Below are 16,174 nucleotides of genomic sequence, written 5' to 3' on the forward strand. Positions count from 1 at the left end.
ACCCTACTGCATCACCCTCACCCTTTTCCCCACCAGCCACTCCCTTAGAAGAGTGGAACATAGAGACACAGGGGGAAGGCCAAGTGGCCCTGGCCTGTGTGGCTCAGTGGGTTGAGCATAGTCCTGTACACTGAAGGGACTATGATTGATTCCTGTGTAGGTTCGTGTGTAAGGTGCCAATTGAATGGTTTTTTTTTTTCTCTCTCTCCCTCTCCCTTCCTCTCTAAAATAAAAAATTTTAAAAAACCATTATTTTTTTTAAAAAGCTAAGCAGCTGTCCTATCTCTAACACGAGTTAATCCTTACCCAGCTGAAAAGTTATGATAGCAATATTCATGTATATAATTGTATTCAAGATATCATTATTAACCAGATTTTAGAAAAAAATATTTTAAAAAGCTTTGGCTAATCTGGAGTTAATTTAAAAGAAAATTCAAGTTTTCAAATTACTATTCCTTGAGTCAAACTGTTATTAGAGTACCAAGACGGTAGAGGCCTTAACTTTCAAGGTTAACTTACCCATATAGCAAGGTTTACTCTTTTTCCACCAATGTTTAACTTCTTTGTTAAGAATGATGCCTAAGAAAACAGAGATACACATTAAACAATGTTTCATATAAAATAACATTTTTTAACTTAACTATAGATGAATAAATCATCTCAATATGAACCTCAAGTTATCTGGGTGAAAAAATAACCACTGAATTTTTATTAATGTTTACTGAGTAAACATTTTCACTGAAGAAAGAAAATTACTTATATTCGAATCTAAAAAAATGTTTTATAAGCATGTTATAAAAAACACAAAGAAAAACAGTACTTATTAGTAAATACTTCTTCTTAGTTTTTCCCCTTAAAAAATTTTCTTAGAGCATTGAATTTGATATAACCTTAACTACTCAATATAGAAAGAGTCTAAGAGATTTCTATGATGAGATAAAACAAATATTTACTGGTAATTTAATGTATGAATACCAATATTACTCAAAAATACTCTTGCAATTATTTTTTTAATATATTTTATTGATTTTAGAGAGGAAGGGGGAGAGATGAGAGACAGAGAGAGAGAGAGAGAGAGAGAAAGAGAGAGAGAGAAACACCAATGATGAGAGAGAATCATTGATAGGCTAACTCCTGCACGCCCCCCACTGGGGATCGAGCCCGCAACCCAGGCATGTGCCCTTGGCCAGAGTTGAACCCGGGACCCTTCAGTCCGTAGGCCGACGTTCCATTCACTGAGCCAAACCAGCCAGGGCTGCAATTATTTTATAACTCAATTATTTTACCTATATCTAATACTTTCCCTAGATACTAATGCCACAGTAATGAAAGGGAACAGTTTCAGCCTTTAAGGAGCTTATGTCTACTGCAGAAATAAAAATGTAGAGAATTAAAATACCATGTGATCATTGTTAAAATGAAGGGTCTTGCCAAGTATATTGTAAGGGGGGAAGGGAGAGCCTAAGAAAGGAAATGTAAAGCCTGCCTAGATGAGTCCAAGACAGTTTCAGAGAAAAGGTGATCTCTCCTTTACTCATAGGAGGAGTTTTCCTGACAGATGAGTGAAACCACTGAAGGCTGTAACATATAGCTCCTTGCCCCATGGCAAACTTCACGTTGTATGGTCAATGCGAGATAAAACCACAAATACAGCAAACCCTCCATTTTGCGACCTCAATTTAATGGACTTTGGATTTAATGGACAAAATTTCCAGTCTGTATGTCACAGGTGAAAATTAATACCCTGTTAATTTTAAAATGCTTTTACCCAAGATTTGCTTATAAGTAAATTAATAGGGTTTTTGTTGTTGTTGTTAATTCAGTCTCTCCCTCTCCCCTCCCCTGGCGAAAATATATTTTTATTGATTTCAGAGAGAAAGAGGGAGAGAGATAGAAACATCAATGATAAGAGAGAATCATTGATCGGCTGCCTCCTACATACCCCACACTGGGGATCAAGCCTGCAACCTCCTGATCATAGGTCAACGCTCAAACACTGAGCAACCAGCTGGATGTTTTCACTGTTATTTTTAACAAATTTTATGGAATAGGCCATATGTCAGAAAAAACACTGTAGTAATTTTGCCAACATAAATATTACATGTCTACAACTATAGTCCACCTATTCAAATCCAAGAGTCACTGCTTGTTAACAATGTTCTGCAAATGATTAGTACGTGATCACACCGAATCACATGTGGTAGTTGGTTCTGTTGTCACATGGTGTGACTTTCTGCAGCAGTTTTAACATGTGTAGTCAGATGTTCTAATGTGCATTAAACCTCGCTCCAGCCGTGTGTATTTGTTTACTGATAGTGTCTGGTGAATGCACGCATTTAAATTTATCCAGTATAAATTTAAAATTACTGTAATACATATAGAAAACTTTTCTGTGAAATTACAGTCATTAATAATACAGTCATTTCTACTATTGCTAACACTAGCTAACAGTTATGGAATGATTACCCTCTGCCAACTACTTTGCTAAGTACCCTTTTTTAAGATTTTTAAACTGATTTTCAGAGAGAGGAAGGGAGAGAAATAGAGAGAGAAATATCAATATGAGAGCGACATTGACACTGTACAGCTGCCTCCAGCCTGCCACTATCTGGGATCAAGCTGCAACCTGGGCATGTGCCCTGGCAATCTTTTGGTGCATGGGACGAACCCCAACCAACTAAGCCACACTGCCTATGGCTGTGCTAAATACTTTTTACAAGATCATTCATAACGTTCTCCTTTATACAAGTTAGGGAGCCCTAATCCTATATAACAGTGGTCGGCAAACTGCGGCCCCTTGAGTGTGGCTCTTCCACAAAAGACCACATGCGGGTGCGCACGTACAGTGCGACTGAAACTTCGTGGCCACACTCAAGGGGCCAAAGAGCCGCATGTGGCTCGCAAGCAGCAGTTTGCCGACCACTGCTATATAATAAAAGGCTAATATGCAAATCGACCGAAAGGCATAATGACCAGTCGCTATGACACGCACTGACCACCAGGGGGCAGATGCTCAACGCAGGAGCTGCCCCCTGGTGGTCAGTGTGCTCCCACAGGAGGAGCGCCGCTCAGCCAGAAACTGGGCTCATGGCTGGTGAGTGCATCCGCGGTGGCGGGAGCCTCTCCTGCCTCCGTGGCAGCACTAAGGATGTCGACTGCCGGCTTAGGCCCGCTCCCCATGGAGCGGGCCTAAGCCGTCAACTGGACATACCCTGAGGGCTCCCGGACTGCAAGAGGGCACAGGCTAGGCTGAGGGCCGCCCCCCACCACATCCAGCGCATGATTTTCGTGCACCGGGCTTCTGGTCTACAAATAAAAATCTCAAAGCCTTATCTTTGTATCCAAGGACCTCCAAAATGTGTCTACATCTGTCTTCCTAAGATAGCTTCCAGTATTTCTTAACTCTTCAACTTACTTGGGCTGTATACAGTCCCTCCAATTCTGTTTTTTCATTAAGTACCCCCTCTATCTTGGGTCTATTATTTATTCTCTATCTGAATTGTATACTTTCAACTTCTGTTCTGACCTATACTCTTCTTCCTTGAATTCTTAGGTCTTCTCATACCACCCATACAACCCACAATGAGTCTCTCTATCCTGAAGAATTTTATGAACCCCAATCTTGTAATATACAGCATATACTACCTTATCTTGAAAGTTATCTTTTCATAGGTATAAGTCTTGTGTTAACAAAATCACATATTTTTATTAACAGTTTTGCAGAGCTTACAATAAAATGGGCAGTGTTCTAAGAACTTTTAATAGTAACTCATTTAGTTCTGATAGCACCTTGTGATTTATACATAATTACTAGAGGCCTGATGCACGAAATTCATGCAAGAGTAGGCCTTCCTTCCCCCGGCTGCTGGCACCGGCTTCCCTCTGGCCGCTGGCAGGCACCTGGGACCCAGGCTTCCCTCACAGCCCGGCTTTGTCCAGAAGATCGTCCAGAAGGATGTCCAGTCTAATTAGCATATTATGCTTTTATTATTATAGACTAGAGGTCCGGTGCACAAAATTCGTGCGGGGGCGGGGAGGGGGGGTTGTCACCTCAGTCAGGCCTGCACCTTCTCCAATCCGGGACCCATCGGACATCCCTCTGACAATTCTGGACCGCTGGCTCCTAATCGCTCACCTGCTTGCCTGCCTGATTGCCCCCAACTGCCCCCTCCCTGCCGGTCTGGTCACTCATAACTGCCCCCCGCCACCAGCCTGGTCACCCCTCACTGCCCCCCCCCGACAGCCTAATCACCCCCAACTGCCCCCCTGCTGGCCTGGTTGCCCCCAACTGCCCCTCCTGCCAGCCTGGTCACCCATTATGGCCCCCCTGCCAGCCTGGTCACGCCATGCAGCCTGCTTGTTCAGTCGTTTGGTCGTCCCTCACTAACCCCCCTGCTGACCTGGTCGTAGGCAGCCATCTTGTGAGGGTGTGAGAGTTCATTTGCATATTACCTCTTTATTATATAGGATTATACAAAAATTATAGATGTAGAAACTGAGATACAAGAAGGATAAGTATCATGCCCAAGTCACACAGTAAGTGATAGAGTAGGATTTGAAATCCAGGTAGTTTGGCTCCAAAAAGAACTTATAGCTTCTATGCTCTGGTACCTCCCAGACTGAGATCTGGGCTAACACTTCTTCTCCAGTGATAGGGGCAGGCAGAGTAGTGCCAACATCCACACAGATGAAAATCTGCGTATAACTGTAGACTTCCCAAAAAACTTAATTACTTAGCCTACTATTAACAGGAAAAAGACTTAACGGTAACATATAGTTAACACATATTTTGTATGTTATATGTATTATATACTGCATTGTTATTAAAAAATAAGCTAGAGGAAAGAAAATGTTATTAAGAAAAATCATGAGCCCTGGCCAGTTTGGCTCAGTGGATAGAGCGTCGGCCTGCGGACTCAAGGGTCCTAGGTTCATTCCGGTCAAGGGCATGCACCTTGGTTGTGGGCACATCCCCAGTGGGGAGTGTGCAGGAGGCGGCTAATCAATGTTTCTCTCTCATCAATGTTTCTATCTCTCTATCCCTCTCCCTTCCTCTCTGTAAAAAATCAATAAAATATATTAAAAAAGAAAAAAAAGAAAAATCATGAGAAAATAAAATTTAAGCACTGTACGTATTTATTGAAAAAAAATTCACATGTAAGTGGACCCGTGAAATTCAAATCCATGTTGTTTAAGGGTCAACTGTATTGTTATTATAGATAAACACATTTACAAAGTGCCTGGGCAAATCAATGGAGGTATAACTCTATAATAGAGATGTTCCTAAAAGCTTCCTTATAAACCAAATTATTTTAACTCAGACATCTGGTGCACTAGTAAAGCACATTATCAAAGGGTCCCCACTAAAGCTCTTTTCCCCCTTCATAATGAAAAATGTTAAGTCCTACCTATAGAAAAATTCCTTCTGTAATATAAATCATCTCATTTTACAGACATCCAAAGTTTTTAATATTCTGTAGTTTCTTAAAGAGCAAACATCTAGTTTTAAAAACATACAATTATATACTTGAGAATATAAAGTTGAAAAGATGTAACTGTAAGATGGCAGCAAACGATCAAAAGCTGAAATTTGTCTTACCCTTTTTAACCACCTCTATGAGGCACACACTTAATTTGTCTAGACTACTGATACCACTATGGTTATAATACTCTGGGCAGTGATTCTTTTTTTTTCCCCCCTGTTATAAAGTAATTTTATTAAACTGATCTGGACATACTGTAGGTCAAATAATATTTTCTGAAGACAATTGTGGACTTTAAAGCTCGACATAAGATTAGTAGCTTCAAAATGGGCAGTGATTCTTAATTCTGTTACATGTCAGTGAGAGTTAGAGGGGGAGTGATCATGGACTTCTTTGAGAATCTGATGAAAGCTATGAATCCACTCACTCCCAAGAAAACTGCTCATAAGCACATATCAAAAACAATTTTCACACACTTGCCAAGCACTGTGTTTGGACTTTCTCATTTAATCTTTGTAACAACCCTGTGAAGTAGGTTATTATCCCTATTTTAGTTGTGAACTTGAGATTTAAAGAATACAGTGACACCAAAGGTGAGATAATTGAGTCAGGGGCTACAGTGGATGAAAGCCTGTCTGACTCCTCAAGTGCTTTTCCTGTTGCTCAAAGCTGCCTATTCTAGAACATACACACATTCTTAACCTGGCACTCCTCTACTTAGACACTAAGTGTTTCTGGAAGCCAATTCATCTCCCAAATATTCTCAGGGTAGGCAACAAGGTAATGAGGATCAAAGTAACAGTACATTTCCCATCTTACTCCTTCAAACTCTGAGTTACAGCACCACTACTTCTAATTCCAATGACTTCATCTTCCAAACCACAGGGGTATTAACAAAATTAGCAATCTTATTCGTTCAAGACTGCCATCCGTCATCTGTACCTGATGCTGGCTTATTTTGCCCATCTTATCAGAAATCTTGGCGGATAATTTTTTAAAATCTCTACTTAAAAACCAAAATAGAATTATAGGAGAGAAATAATAGGCACAAATTATATCTGCCAAATGAAAGTCTTTTAATAACTTCTTTTAATGTTTGTTTTCTGTTGTTGTTAGCCAGATCACTTGCTGTGCTTGCTAACCACTGACAAAGCAAAATACCTAAATTAGCATAGTAACTGAATTGTGGACGAATAGTTTCCTGACTTTATCTGATGTATTTTAGTAGTAAATTCAGCCAATTTTCATTAGTGTGTGTGTGTAACTGAATGGTAATGTTATTTTTGCTATACTCACTAACACTGTTTCAGGCTAAAGTATCTATCACCATGTCCAGACTTAAGAAAGGATTCAGGTAGATAATTTATAAAATTAGTCCTTTGTAGCAAGGCAATAACAATGAGCTATCAGAAAACTAAGCTAGATTGCTACAATGGCAATTGTATTACAGTATTAAAACGTAAAAAATTAATGTTGCACACCTTAAATTTACACAATGTTATATGTCAAATATATTTCAATTTTTTAGAAAAGAAAGAAAACTAAGCTGGGTGCTTGAATACCTCATTTCTTGTTCTTAGCTTCTAAAAAGAGGGACTATAGTCATTTTAGAATCCAAGTAAATGCCTTGCAAAGAAGAGTCAAAAAGTCCCTTCTAAGAAGTAGCTTAAAACACAAAGCAGGAAATGGCAGTCAGATATAGAATACTTACATACGTATTAGAAATTCAAAGCCACAATTCAGAAAAACCCATTTGTTAGAAAAAGACTTCAATTATTTTATTTTATAAAACTGTTATAGATGACCTGGCTAAATCAACAGTGATGTGGCTTCCAGAACTATTTGGAAGATATTTCAGATATTCAAACATTAATTTTACAAACAAGGAAACCAAGATTCCTTCACCAGAGACTATGATGCCAAGTACAAAACCAACTACTAGAACCTGAATGCCAAGTGTTGCTCCAGAAGTTAAGGTATATAGGGGAGGGGGGAAGTAGACTTAGTTTTTAAAAAATGGTACACATTATTTTTGTGGGACCTTGGAAATCCAATTCAAATCTTAAGTTTTCTCATTTGCCAAACTGTCAGGATACCATATGCCCAGCCAAACTTACAGCAAGCACTGTTTTGCTAATCAAATAACAGGCACCTACCCTACACTTTAGGAGGCAGATAGGTGGAATTCCAGTTAGTATTCTAAAAAGGAAAATGATAGAAGGCATTTAAATTAGAGGTTGTAATTTTAAAACACCTTCAATAAGGAAAAAAAGAAGGCACATCTAAAGAAAAGAAAGCAATCACCCAAGAGCACAGACATAGAGACATATCAAAGACAAGAGAGGGTTATAATCAAAACTAGAGGCCCGGTGCACAAAATTCTTACAGGGGTAGGGGGGTATCCCTCAGCTTGGCTTGCACCCTCGGTTTAAACTGGCAGTCGGACATCCCTCTCACAATCCGGGACCACTGGCTCCTAACCACTCACCTGCCTGCCTGCCCTAATCACTCTGCCTGCCTGCCTGATCCCCCTAACTGCTCTCCCCTGCTGGCCTGATCACCCCTAACCACCTCTGCCTCGGCCCCCCCACCGTGGCTTTGTCCTGAAGGATGTCCTGAAGACATCCAGTCTAATTAGCATATTATCCTTTTATTAGTATAGATGACACAACATTTAAGAATACATAAAGGCAAGCCCTCGCGGGTGTGGCTCAGTTGGTTGAGAGTTGTCCCATGCACTGAGAGATCACAGGTTCAATTCCAGGTTAGTGCACATGCCCAGATTGCCTGCCAGACCCCCAGTAGGGGGAGTGCAGGAGGCAGTTGATAGATGATTCTCATTAATATTTCTCTCCCTCTTCCTTCCCCTCTCTCTCAAATCAATAAAAACAGGTGCTCTCCCTCCCGGGAGCACACCTTTCCCTTCCCTCTCCATTTCCCTTTCCCTGGCCTTCCTCCCCTCCCCCCAACCCCCATCAAATCAAATCAATAAAAACATTTTAAAATTTAAAAAATTTTATATAAAAAAATACATAGTCAAGAAAGCTAACTAACAGTTAAAGTATCTTACTCATCTTACATTCCCTAGCTAGCACAATGTTTGATATATAACAGGTATTAAATAAACAATTCTTGAATTTAATTGCTTAGGTTCAACAGTATTGCTTTGAATAAATTCCAGAGAAAAGGCAGTAACTCCCTCACTCCAATTGTCTTTCTTGCCTCTGCCAATTTTATCAAAGCTCCAAATCAGAAGGGAAATCACATCAGAGAGCTTGGGGACTCTATATAACAGGGGTGGGAAATGTCTGGCCTGCAAAATCACTTGTCCTGGCCATGCCAAGGCATTAGGGGTGAGTTAATTAAATGTTTGACCAAATATAGCAGGCTAATTTTTAAGTTGATAATTTTGTATGGCCTGTGAATGATGTTATACTACACTTGATCTTAGCCAAAAGGCCGAGAAGCAATGAACGATGTTATAAATATCCAAATAGCCCTTAGCAAAAAAAAGGTTCCCCATCCCTGCTATATAAGCTTAAGCTTCCTGGGCCAGGTAAAGGATTTTGGGTTCTCAGAGAGCTCACCTACAAGATTACTTCACAATTATCAGTAACTTAGGAGAAGCTCTGCAAAAGGCCGCAGTACTAAAGCACTAAAGCACAGCAAATATCACAATTTTCAAAAAGGAAGTGAATTTCCAGAAATGTCAACCCCAACAGAAAAGTCAGTTCCAGCTAAAACTCGATAATGAATATATTTTTTCTATATTTTAAAAAATTGTTTATAACCTAATAAACAATTTTAAAATGTAGTTATCCCTCAGAGACAACATGAGTTCTCAAAATAATTCATGCCAAATTCCATTATCTTTTTGAAATGGAAGAAACCAACACACATTAAGCACCACCTATTTATTCAACAGCAAACATTTATTAAACAAACATGTGCCAGGCACTGTGGTAGGAGCTGTACAAATGATGGCCTTCTATTTAATCCACATAAAAACCCTATGTGTGAGATTCTCCCATTCCATAAGAAAAAGCCAGCTTATAAACATTAGAATAACCAAGATCATGATGGCTGTAAGTAGAAACCAAAGTCCCCTTTTACCACAATGTATGGCCTCCTAATGCGGAACACAGTGTGTCCTGTCTTCTGCAAGAATTTGTCAAAGCATCTAGTGATAACCAGGGGCAAGACTAACGTATCTAGGGCAAAAAAGCTAGGAGATCAATAATGCTGGAATAACCATTTTTTTCTAAAGGTTTCATATCCAGTAGGTAGTAGCCCACAGAAGTAAGTCTTAAGTTGTTTTTTGCTTCCATTATCATTAATATGTACAACACTCCATTAGTAAGGATTTCTCACTCAAGGGGAAAAAAGACTATGGGCCATACATAGCCTAAAAAAGCCCCACCCTAAGATTCCCAAAGTCTAAAGAAAACTACACCTCTAGTCACACATCACTGGACTAGTGAGACCTGCTGCAGAGCTCTGCACTTGGCCCTCTCTTCCCCCTTTGAAAGTCTTTATTAATGACCTGGCCAGAAATTAAAGAAAAATCTTTGGGTGTCCAAGTTAAAATGAGTAGCTAATCAAGACAATAGAGACCATGCCTTATTCTTCTTTACATGCCCAGGACTCAACCAACTGCCTGACCCCAAAATCAATGTTTTTTGAACTATAGAATAAAAATTTAAAAGGATATTAAGAGGTTTTAACCACTGACGCAAACCTATCAAAGTCAAATTTAATGGGTCAAATACATTAGGGACAAAAAGCAACTACAAAATCCAAGAAAAAATAATTTAAGGGATGTAAAACTTTTTTAAGCAAGTAAGACTAAGATAGCAAGCCCAATATTAATTGGTGTGACAAAAAGATAGAATCTTTTCTACTTCAGTATTAGAAAAGGATTCTCAGTAGGGGAGGTGATAGCCTGCACTACTCTGCTCAGTTCAAACCACCCCTGCAATCATTTCTGCAGCTCAAGGCATCACATTTTAAAGAAAAGAGGACAGCCCAGCTGGCATGGCTCAGTGGTAGAGCGTCAACCTATGAACCAGGAGGTCACGGTTTGATTCCTGGTCAGAGCACATGCCCGGGTTGAAAGCTTGATCCCCAGTGCGTGGTGTGCAGGAGGCAGGCAATCAATGATTCTCTCTCTCACCTTTGATGTTTCTAACTCTCTCTCTCTCCCTTTCTCTCTGAAATCAATAAAAAAAAGAAAAAGAGGACAATGAGTAAATAAATAGTGAAGAGTCTAGAAAAGACGTCAAAATAGTGAAATGAGGAGCATCTGAGATCTTGCTCCCTGGTATACGCTGCCAGTTTAACTAAAATAAATTCATTAAAATTCTCAAAAAAAAATAGTGAAATGATTTAGAATATCATAGGAAATCCAGTTAAAGGAACCAGAGCTGTTTATCCAAAAGATGACAAGACTCAAGATGTGATAGCTATCCTCAACTATCAAAAGGGATGTCCCATGCAACCAAGATGCAGTAGCAGAACTAGGACTGGAAACTACAGGGAAACAGATTTTGGCTTTACACACAGAAAAACTTATTGGACCTATCTAAAAATGAAACAGGTTGCCTTAGGGCATATAGTTTTACACCTTCTATGTCAGTTTATCACACCTCCAAGACAAAAGTAGACAATCACTTGACTGAAATTAAACAAGAGACTGAAACAGAGAACCATAAACTATTATTAGGTTCCTCAGTCCTATAATTCTTTGAAATATGAATGCATGAAAGTGTACTTTGCAAAACAAAGTATTTTACAAAGATAGATAGTAAGTCCTTGTTTACAAGAAAAAGGGGGAACTTCCTATCATATCTACTGATGCATGGTCTCTCCATTAGGAAATTAAAAGCTTACAAGGACGTGTAAGTCAAATTTCTCCATTAGGAAATTAAAAGCTTACAAGGACTGAAGTCAAATTTCTCTGAAAAAAATTATTAGAATCAGATGAGATGAATTGATATCTAAGAGAAAGATTAGATATAATTCTGTTTCCATACATTGGAATACAACAAAATCCTCAATTCAATAATATAATCCAGATATTGTTGTGATGAGAGTTATATATAAACATCAAAATCAGGACTATGCTTTGATACTGGAGATCTACCATAATTTCATCCTCTCCTGTGTGGATTGCACAGGACACTGTGTAGATTCCTGGATTTGGTAAGGAGAATGTGCCTAGACATGGGCAGGAGCTTCTGAGACCTCTTCCTGGAGTTGAGTTGGATGTGAGTGGACTGCCTATAGACAGTCTCCAGCAGTGGTTTTTCTCAGATATTTAAAAATCTCTAGCCTGCTTTTAACTTTGATGGTGTTTTTTGAATTATAAGGAAAGTGTAAGTTTTAGGTTGAAGGGCTAAATTATCTTTTTTAAAATATATTTTTATTGATTTCAGAGAGGAAGGGAGAGGGAGAAAGAGAAACATCAATGAGAGAGAGAATCATTGATCGGCTGCCTCCGGCATGCCCCCTACTGGGGATCGAGCCTACAACCCCGGCATGTGCCCTTGACTGGAATCAAACCTGGGACCCTCCTCCAGTCCCCAGGCCGACACTCTATCCACTGAGCCAAACCAGCTAGGGCGTCTTTTTCTTTTTAAATTGAGAGCTCAGCAGGCTGGCTTAGCTCAGTAGTAGTGTCGACCTCTGAACCAGGAGGTCCTGGTTCAATTCCCGGTCAGGGCACATGCCTCGGCTGTGGGCTCAGTCCCCACTGTGGGGCATGCAGGAGGCAACCAGTCAATGATTCTCTTTCATCATTGATGTTTCTATCTCTCCCTCTCCCTTCTTCTCCAAAATCAATAAAAATATTTTAAAATAAAAATTGAGAGCTCAATTGCAATGGTTTTGTCTTTTATCTTAGACCTGTAGCATAAAGGAAACCACTAAAGGGGTGGTTTACCAATATCCAGAGGCAGTGTGACTTAATTGCTCAAAATCTGAAATCAGACCTGGGTTCAAATTTAAGATGGGCAGCATGACTTGTGGCAATGTAATGACTAGCAAATTACTCAACCAAGCCTGTTTTCTCACTGTAAAATGGGGCTAACAAAACTATCCACCTTAGCCCTAGCGGGTTTGGCTCAGTGAATAGAGTGGGTTCAATTCCAGTCAAGGGCACATGACCTGGTTGTGGGCTCAATCCCCAGGAGGAAGTCGATCAATCATTCTCTCTCATCATTGATGTTTCTATCTCTCTCTCCCTCTCCTTTCCTCTCTGAAATCATTAAAAATATTTTTTTAAAAAAAAAACCTATCCGCCCCATAGGCCTGATTAAAAAAAAAAAAGAACTCAATATTAGCTATTGCTATTTTACCTAAATGATTTTCTAAACTTCCAAATGACCATAGACATGTATTTACCCTACACATCTCATTAGTAGCACTCAAAAATAACAATCCACTATTAAAATTGTGTAAGTGGTCTTGTGCAAGGATGTAAGAAAAAAAGGAGTTTCCTGGCATTAACCTTTTCAGATATTATGCTTTACACAGGAATAAAAATAGAACTGGAAATAGAACTGGAACATCTTCGTAAATTCTAGACTCGGTACTTTAATAATAGAATCAAGCATCAAATGTCACAACAATAAGAACACTGTGAGTTCTATTAATAGTGTCTATGTTCTTACACACTCCACAATCATTAATTAAGATCTACTGTGCAATCTGGGGCAGTAAAAATGATGAACTTACACTGGACCAGGTCCTAATCGCTTTATATAGGTGTATGTGTCCTGACAACCCTATGAATTAGATAGACACTAAATTATGGCGAAGAACTTTAAAAGACGAAGAACTTAGGCAAAGATACATTAACGAACTTGCCCAAGATGACACAACTAGTTAAATGAATGGAGGCTCAAAAGTTCACTAGGGTTTACTGTCTCTGACTACACTGACCAAGTCAGATTAGTTGGATATTTCTTTTTTCCAACACGTGCAGCCGGATTTCTTCGGGGGAGAGGGGGACAGACTACAACCGCCTCCAAGGACCGGTTTCCCTCCCAACAAAATGATTACATTCTAACACTTTTCTGAGGAGCCACAATGTAACTACGGAAGAAAGCCGGCTCTCTATCCGAAACAAAGAAAATAAACAGTATTCACATGACGTTCCCATGTGAATGTGGGTCGACCTCGCAGAGCACGACAGACCCGCAAGGCGGCAACGAAGCTGCGTAACCCGCACCGGCGAGCGGTCCTTTCAAAACCCCTCCGGGGTGGACGTTTTGCCCATCGGCGCGTTACGTGAAGACGGGACAAAACCGAACTTTCGCATAAACACTTAGTCATCGGTAAGCGCTGAAGTCCCAAGTCACCTAATTCGCGGAATCAAACCCGCAGCGAAGTCCCTAATTCCGAAAGAAACCAACCACAACAAAAAAGGCGGGGGGGACATCTGGCGACCGTAAAGCGAAGGCACCTAGGGCGCAAGAGGAAGTAAGACGAAGGGGAAAAACTAGCCCAACGATGGGGACTCCGCGACCTGCGCGGCCGCTGCATGGGGACTTTCAGGGCCCTTCCACTCCCCTCCCGAGTGACTGTCTGTCTGTCTGTCTGTCCGTCTACAGGCTGCCAAGACCCCGGGCGTCCCCAGGGCGGGTTCGGAGGGGCCAGTCCACGGCGGCGGTGACAGGCCTGGGATGGGCGAGCCCCGCTCCAGGAGACCGCGGCGGCCGGGTCCTGCGGGCGGGCAGGGGCCCCCGGCGCCGCCTCCCGCCCCCCGGGGCCCGCACCTGCAAAGTGGTGATGTGCTTGTCGTTGAACTTGTTCTCGCAGTAGCGCAGCACCAGCGACGTCTTCCCCACGCAGCCTTCCCCCAGCAGCACCACCTTGAACGAGTAGGCTCGCCCCGCCGCCGCCCCGCCGCCGGCCGCAGCCATCCCGCCGCACCCCGCTCCCGGGCCGCCCGAGCCCTAGAGCAGCGCCGAGCTCCGCACGGCCGCCGCGGCGCCCTCACAGCCACGGGCACAGGCCCCTCCGCCCCGGCCCGCCGACCCCGGGCGCCGTCTGCTAGCTCGTCTCCTGGGGCGAGGCCTGGCGGGGCCGAGAGAAAGTCCGAGAATGAAGGGCCCCGGCCACCACGTCAGGCACCCCACGAAAGGAGAAGAGCGCTCCCTCTCCGCCTCCCTCTAATGGCGTCTCCTTCCTCCTACGTCACACTCCGGGTCACGTGACCGCGTGGCCCCGGGCGGAGACGCTAGAACTCGGCCCAGGAGGACGCCCCCGGGGTGGGCGGGGCTTCTGGCCGCTTCCGGGGGTGGGGCTGGCGGGGAGGGGAGCTGCGGGCCCGCACCCGTCTGCCTCTTACGGGAACTGGGGGGACCAGCCCAGCTCAGGTGCAATGCTGGAGTGCAGGGCGTTGTCGTTCTTGCTCGGGGAAGGGTCACAAAGCTAAGTCGCTGTAAGCCAAGCTGCCAAGGTGCCCTTCAGTAGCTTTACAGTATTTTCCTGTGGGACTCCAAATCATAACTATTGAATTTATTTTCTTTTTTTCTATATATTTTTATTGATTTCAGAGAGGAAGGGAGAGGGAGAGAGAGATGGAAACATCAATGATGAGAGAGAAGCATTGACTGGCTGCCTCCTGCACGCCCTCTACTGGGGATCGAGCCCACAACCCAGACATGTGCCCTTGACCGGAATTGAACCCAGGACCTTTCAGTCCACAGACCAACACTCTATCCACTGAGCCAAACCAGCTAGGGCCCATTGAATGTCTTTTAGTTCCCCAGGCCGCCAAGTCTCCTCATCATTCAGGTCTCAGCTTAGACCGGTAAGGCTTCCCAGACCACCCATCGTTCTCCCTCTGGCCTCCCACCCCCCAAGTTAGGTATTTCATAGCACAGATACACCTTCTTTGGCAGTGTTTACCACAGTTCATGGAAATTACTTTGCTGAGTATTTGTCTATCCTTGTTAGACTGCGGATTTGTTAAGGACAAGAACTGCGTGAGACTTGCCCACCTTTGGATTTCTGACTCAAGGTGCCAAGCACATACTTGGCTGTGGGGCGCGGCTACAGTGTTTGGGCCAGGTTCAAGCCTCAGACTAATGAAAGGACAGGGTCCTCTCATTGCCACGTGCAAGTCCCAGCTGGAAGGGCAGGGCCCTCCCAGCACAATCATAGCCAATGGCTGTGGTTGTAAGCTTGAACCTATGGTCCGAACACGTAGCCCCACGTGCCTTGTGATAGAGTTTGGGTGCATGTAGTTGAGTGAGGATGAAACTCACGAGAATGCTGTAAACAATGTGATCACGCCCCTACTTTGCCTCGTGGCATCTGCTATAAAATAAAGACACGGCTTGTGGGCGCTGGCGCTGTCTCCTCATCAGGGAGCAGCATCCCACCGAGACCCAGCTTTCATTCTCTTGTCTGTCTTTCCTTAATCCTTTCACCTCCCCCCCCCCCCCCGCCAGCCCCCACTCAGGATCACCCTTGGTCATGCTGGCGTGACACACTTGGCATTTTATAAATATTTGGGTGCTTGATGATTGCTTATTTTTCTTCATCTGCCTCCCCTTTCTTTCATGGAATACACTCTTTCAAGAAACCATGCTGGTGTTTCTGAAAATGTGCAACTAGAAATCTGGTGTCAGGCAAATATTCCCCCCCCCCTTCTTTTCCACTTTAAACCAGATAGTCCATTC

General features: G+C 42.5%; 1 protein-coding gene and 1 pseudogene across 2 annotated transcripts in view; both read right to left on the reverse strand.

Moving 5' to 3' along the window:
- Positions 1-14,688, reverse strand: part of RAB21 (RAB21, member RAS oncogene family) — a 34,986-nt gene extending 20,298 nt beyond the window's left edge. Inside the window, exons 1-2 of one of the 2 annotated variants that reach the window (XM_036296965.1) lie at positions 14,261-14,688; positions 520-579 (exon numbers count right to left, since the gene is read on the reverse strand). In XM_036296965.1, coding sequence (XP_036152858.1) covers positions 520-579; positions 14,261-14,407 — 207 coding nt within the window. In that variant the 5' untranslated portion in view covers positions 14,408-14,688. Of the gene's footprint in view, positions 1-519; positions 580-7,639; positions 7,724-14,260 lie in introns of those variants that run through there. The other variant, XM_036296966.1, reaches the window with a different exon arrangement.
- On the reverse strand, positions 8,814-8,954 carry LOC118652170 (annotated as a pseudogene).
- Positions 14,689-16,174: the final 1,486 nt, after the last annotated feature.

Source organism: Myotis myotis, unplaced genomic scaffold (genome assembly GCF_014108235.1).
Source record: "Myotis myotis isolate mMyoMyo1 unplaced genomic scaffold, mMyoMyo1.p scaffold_m19_p_3, whole genome shotgun sequence".
NCBI lineage: Eukaryota > Metazoa > Chordata > Mammalia > Chiroptera > Vespertilionidae > Myotis > Myotis myotis.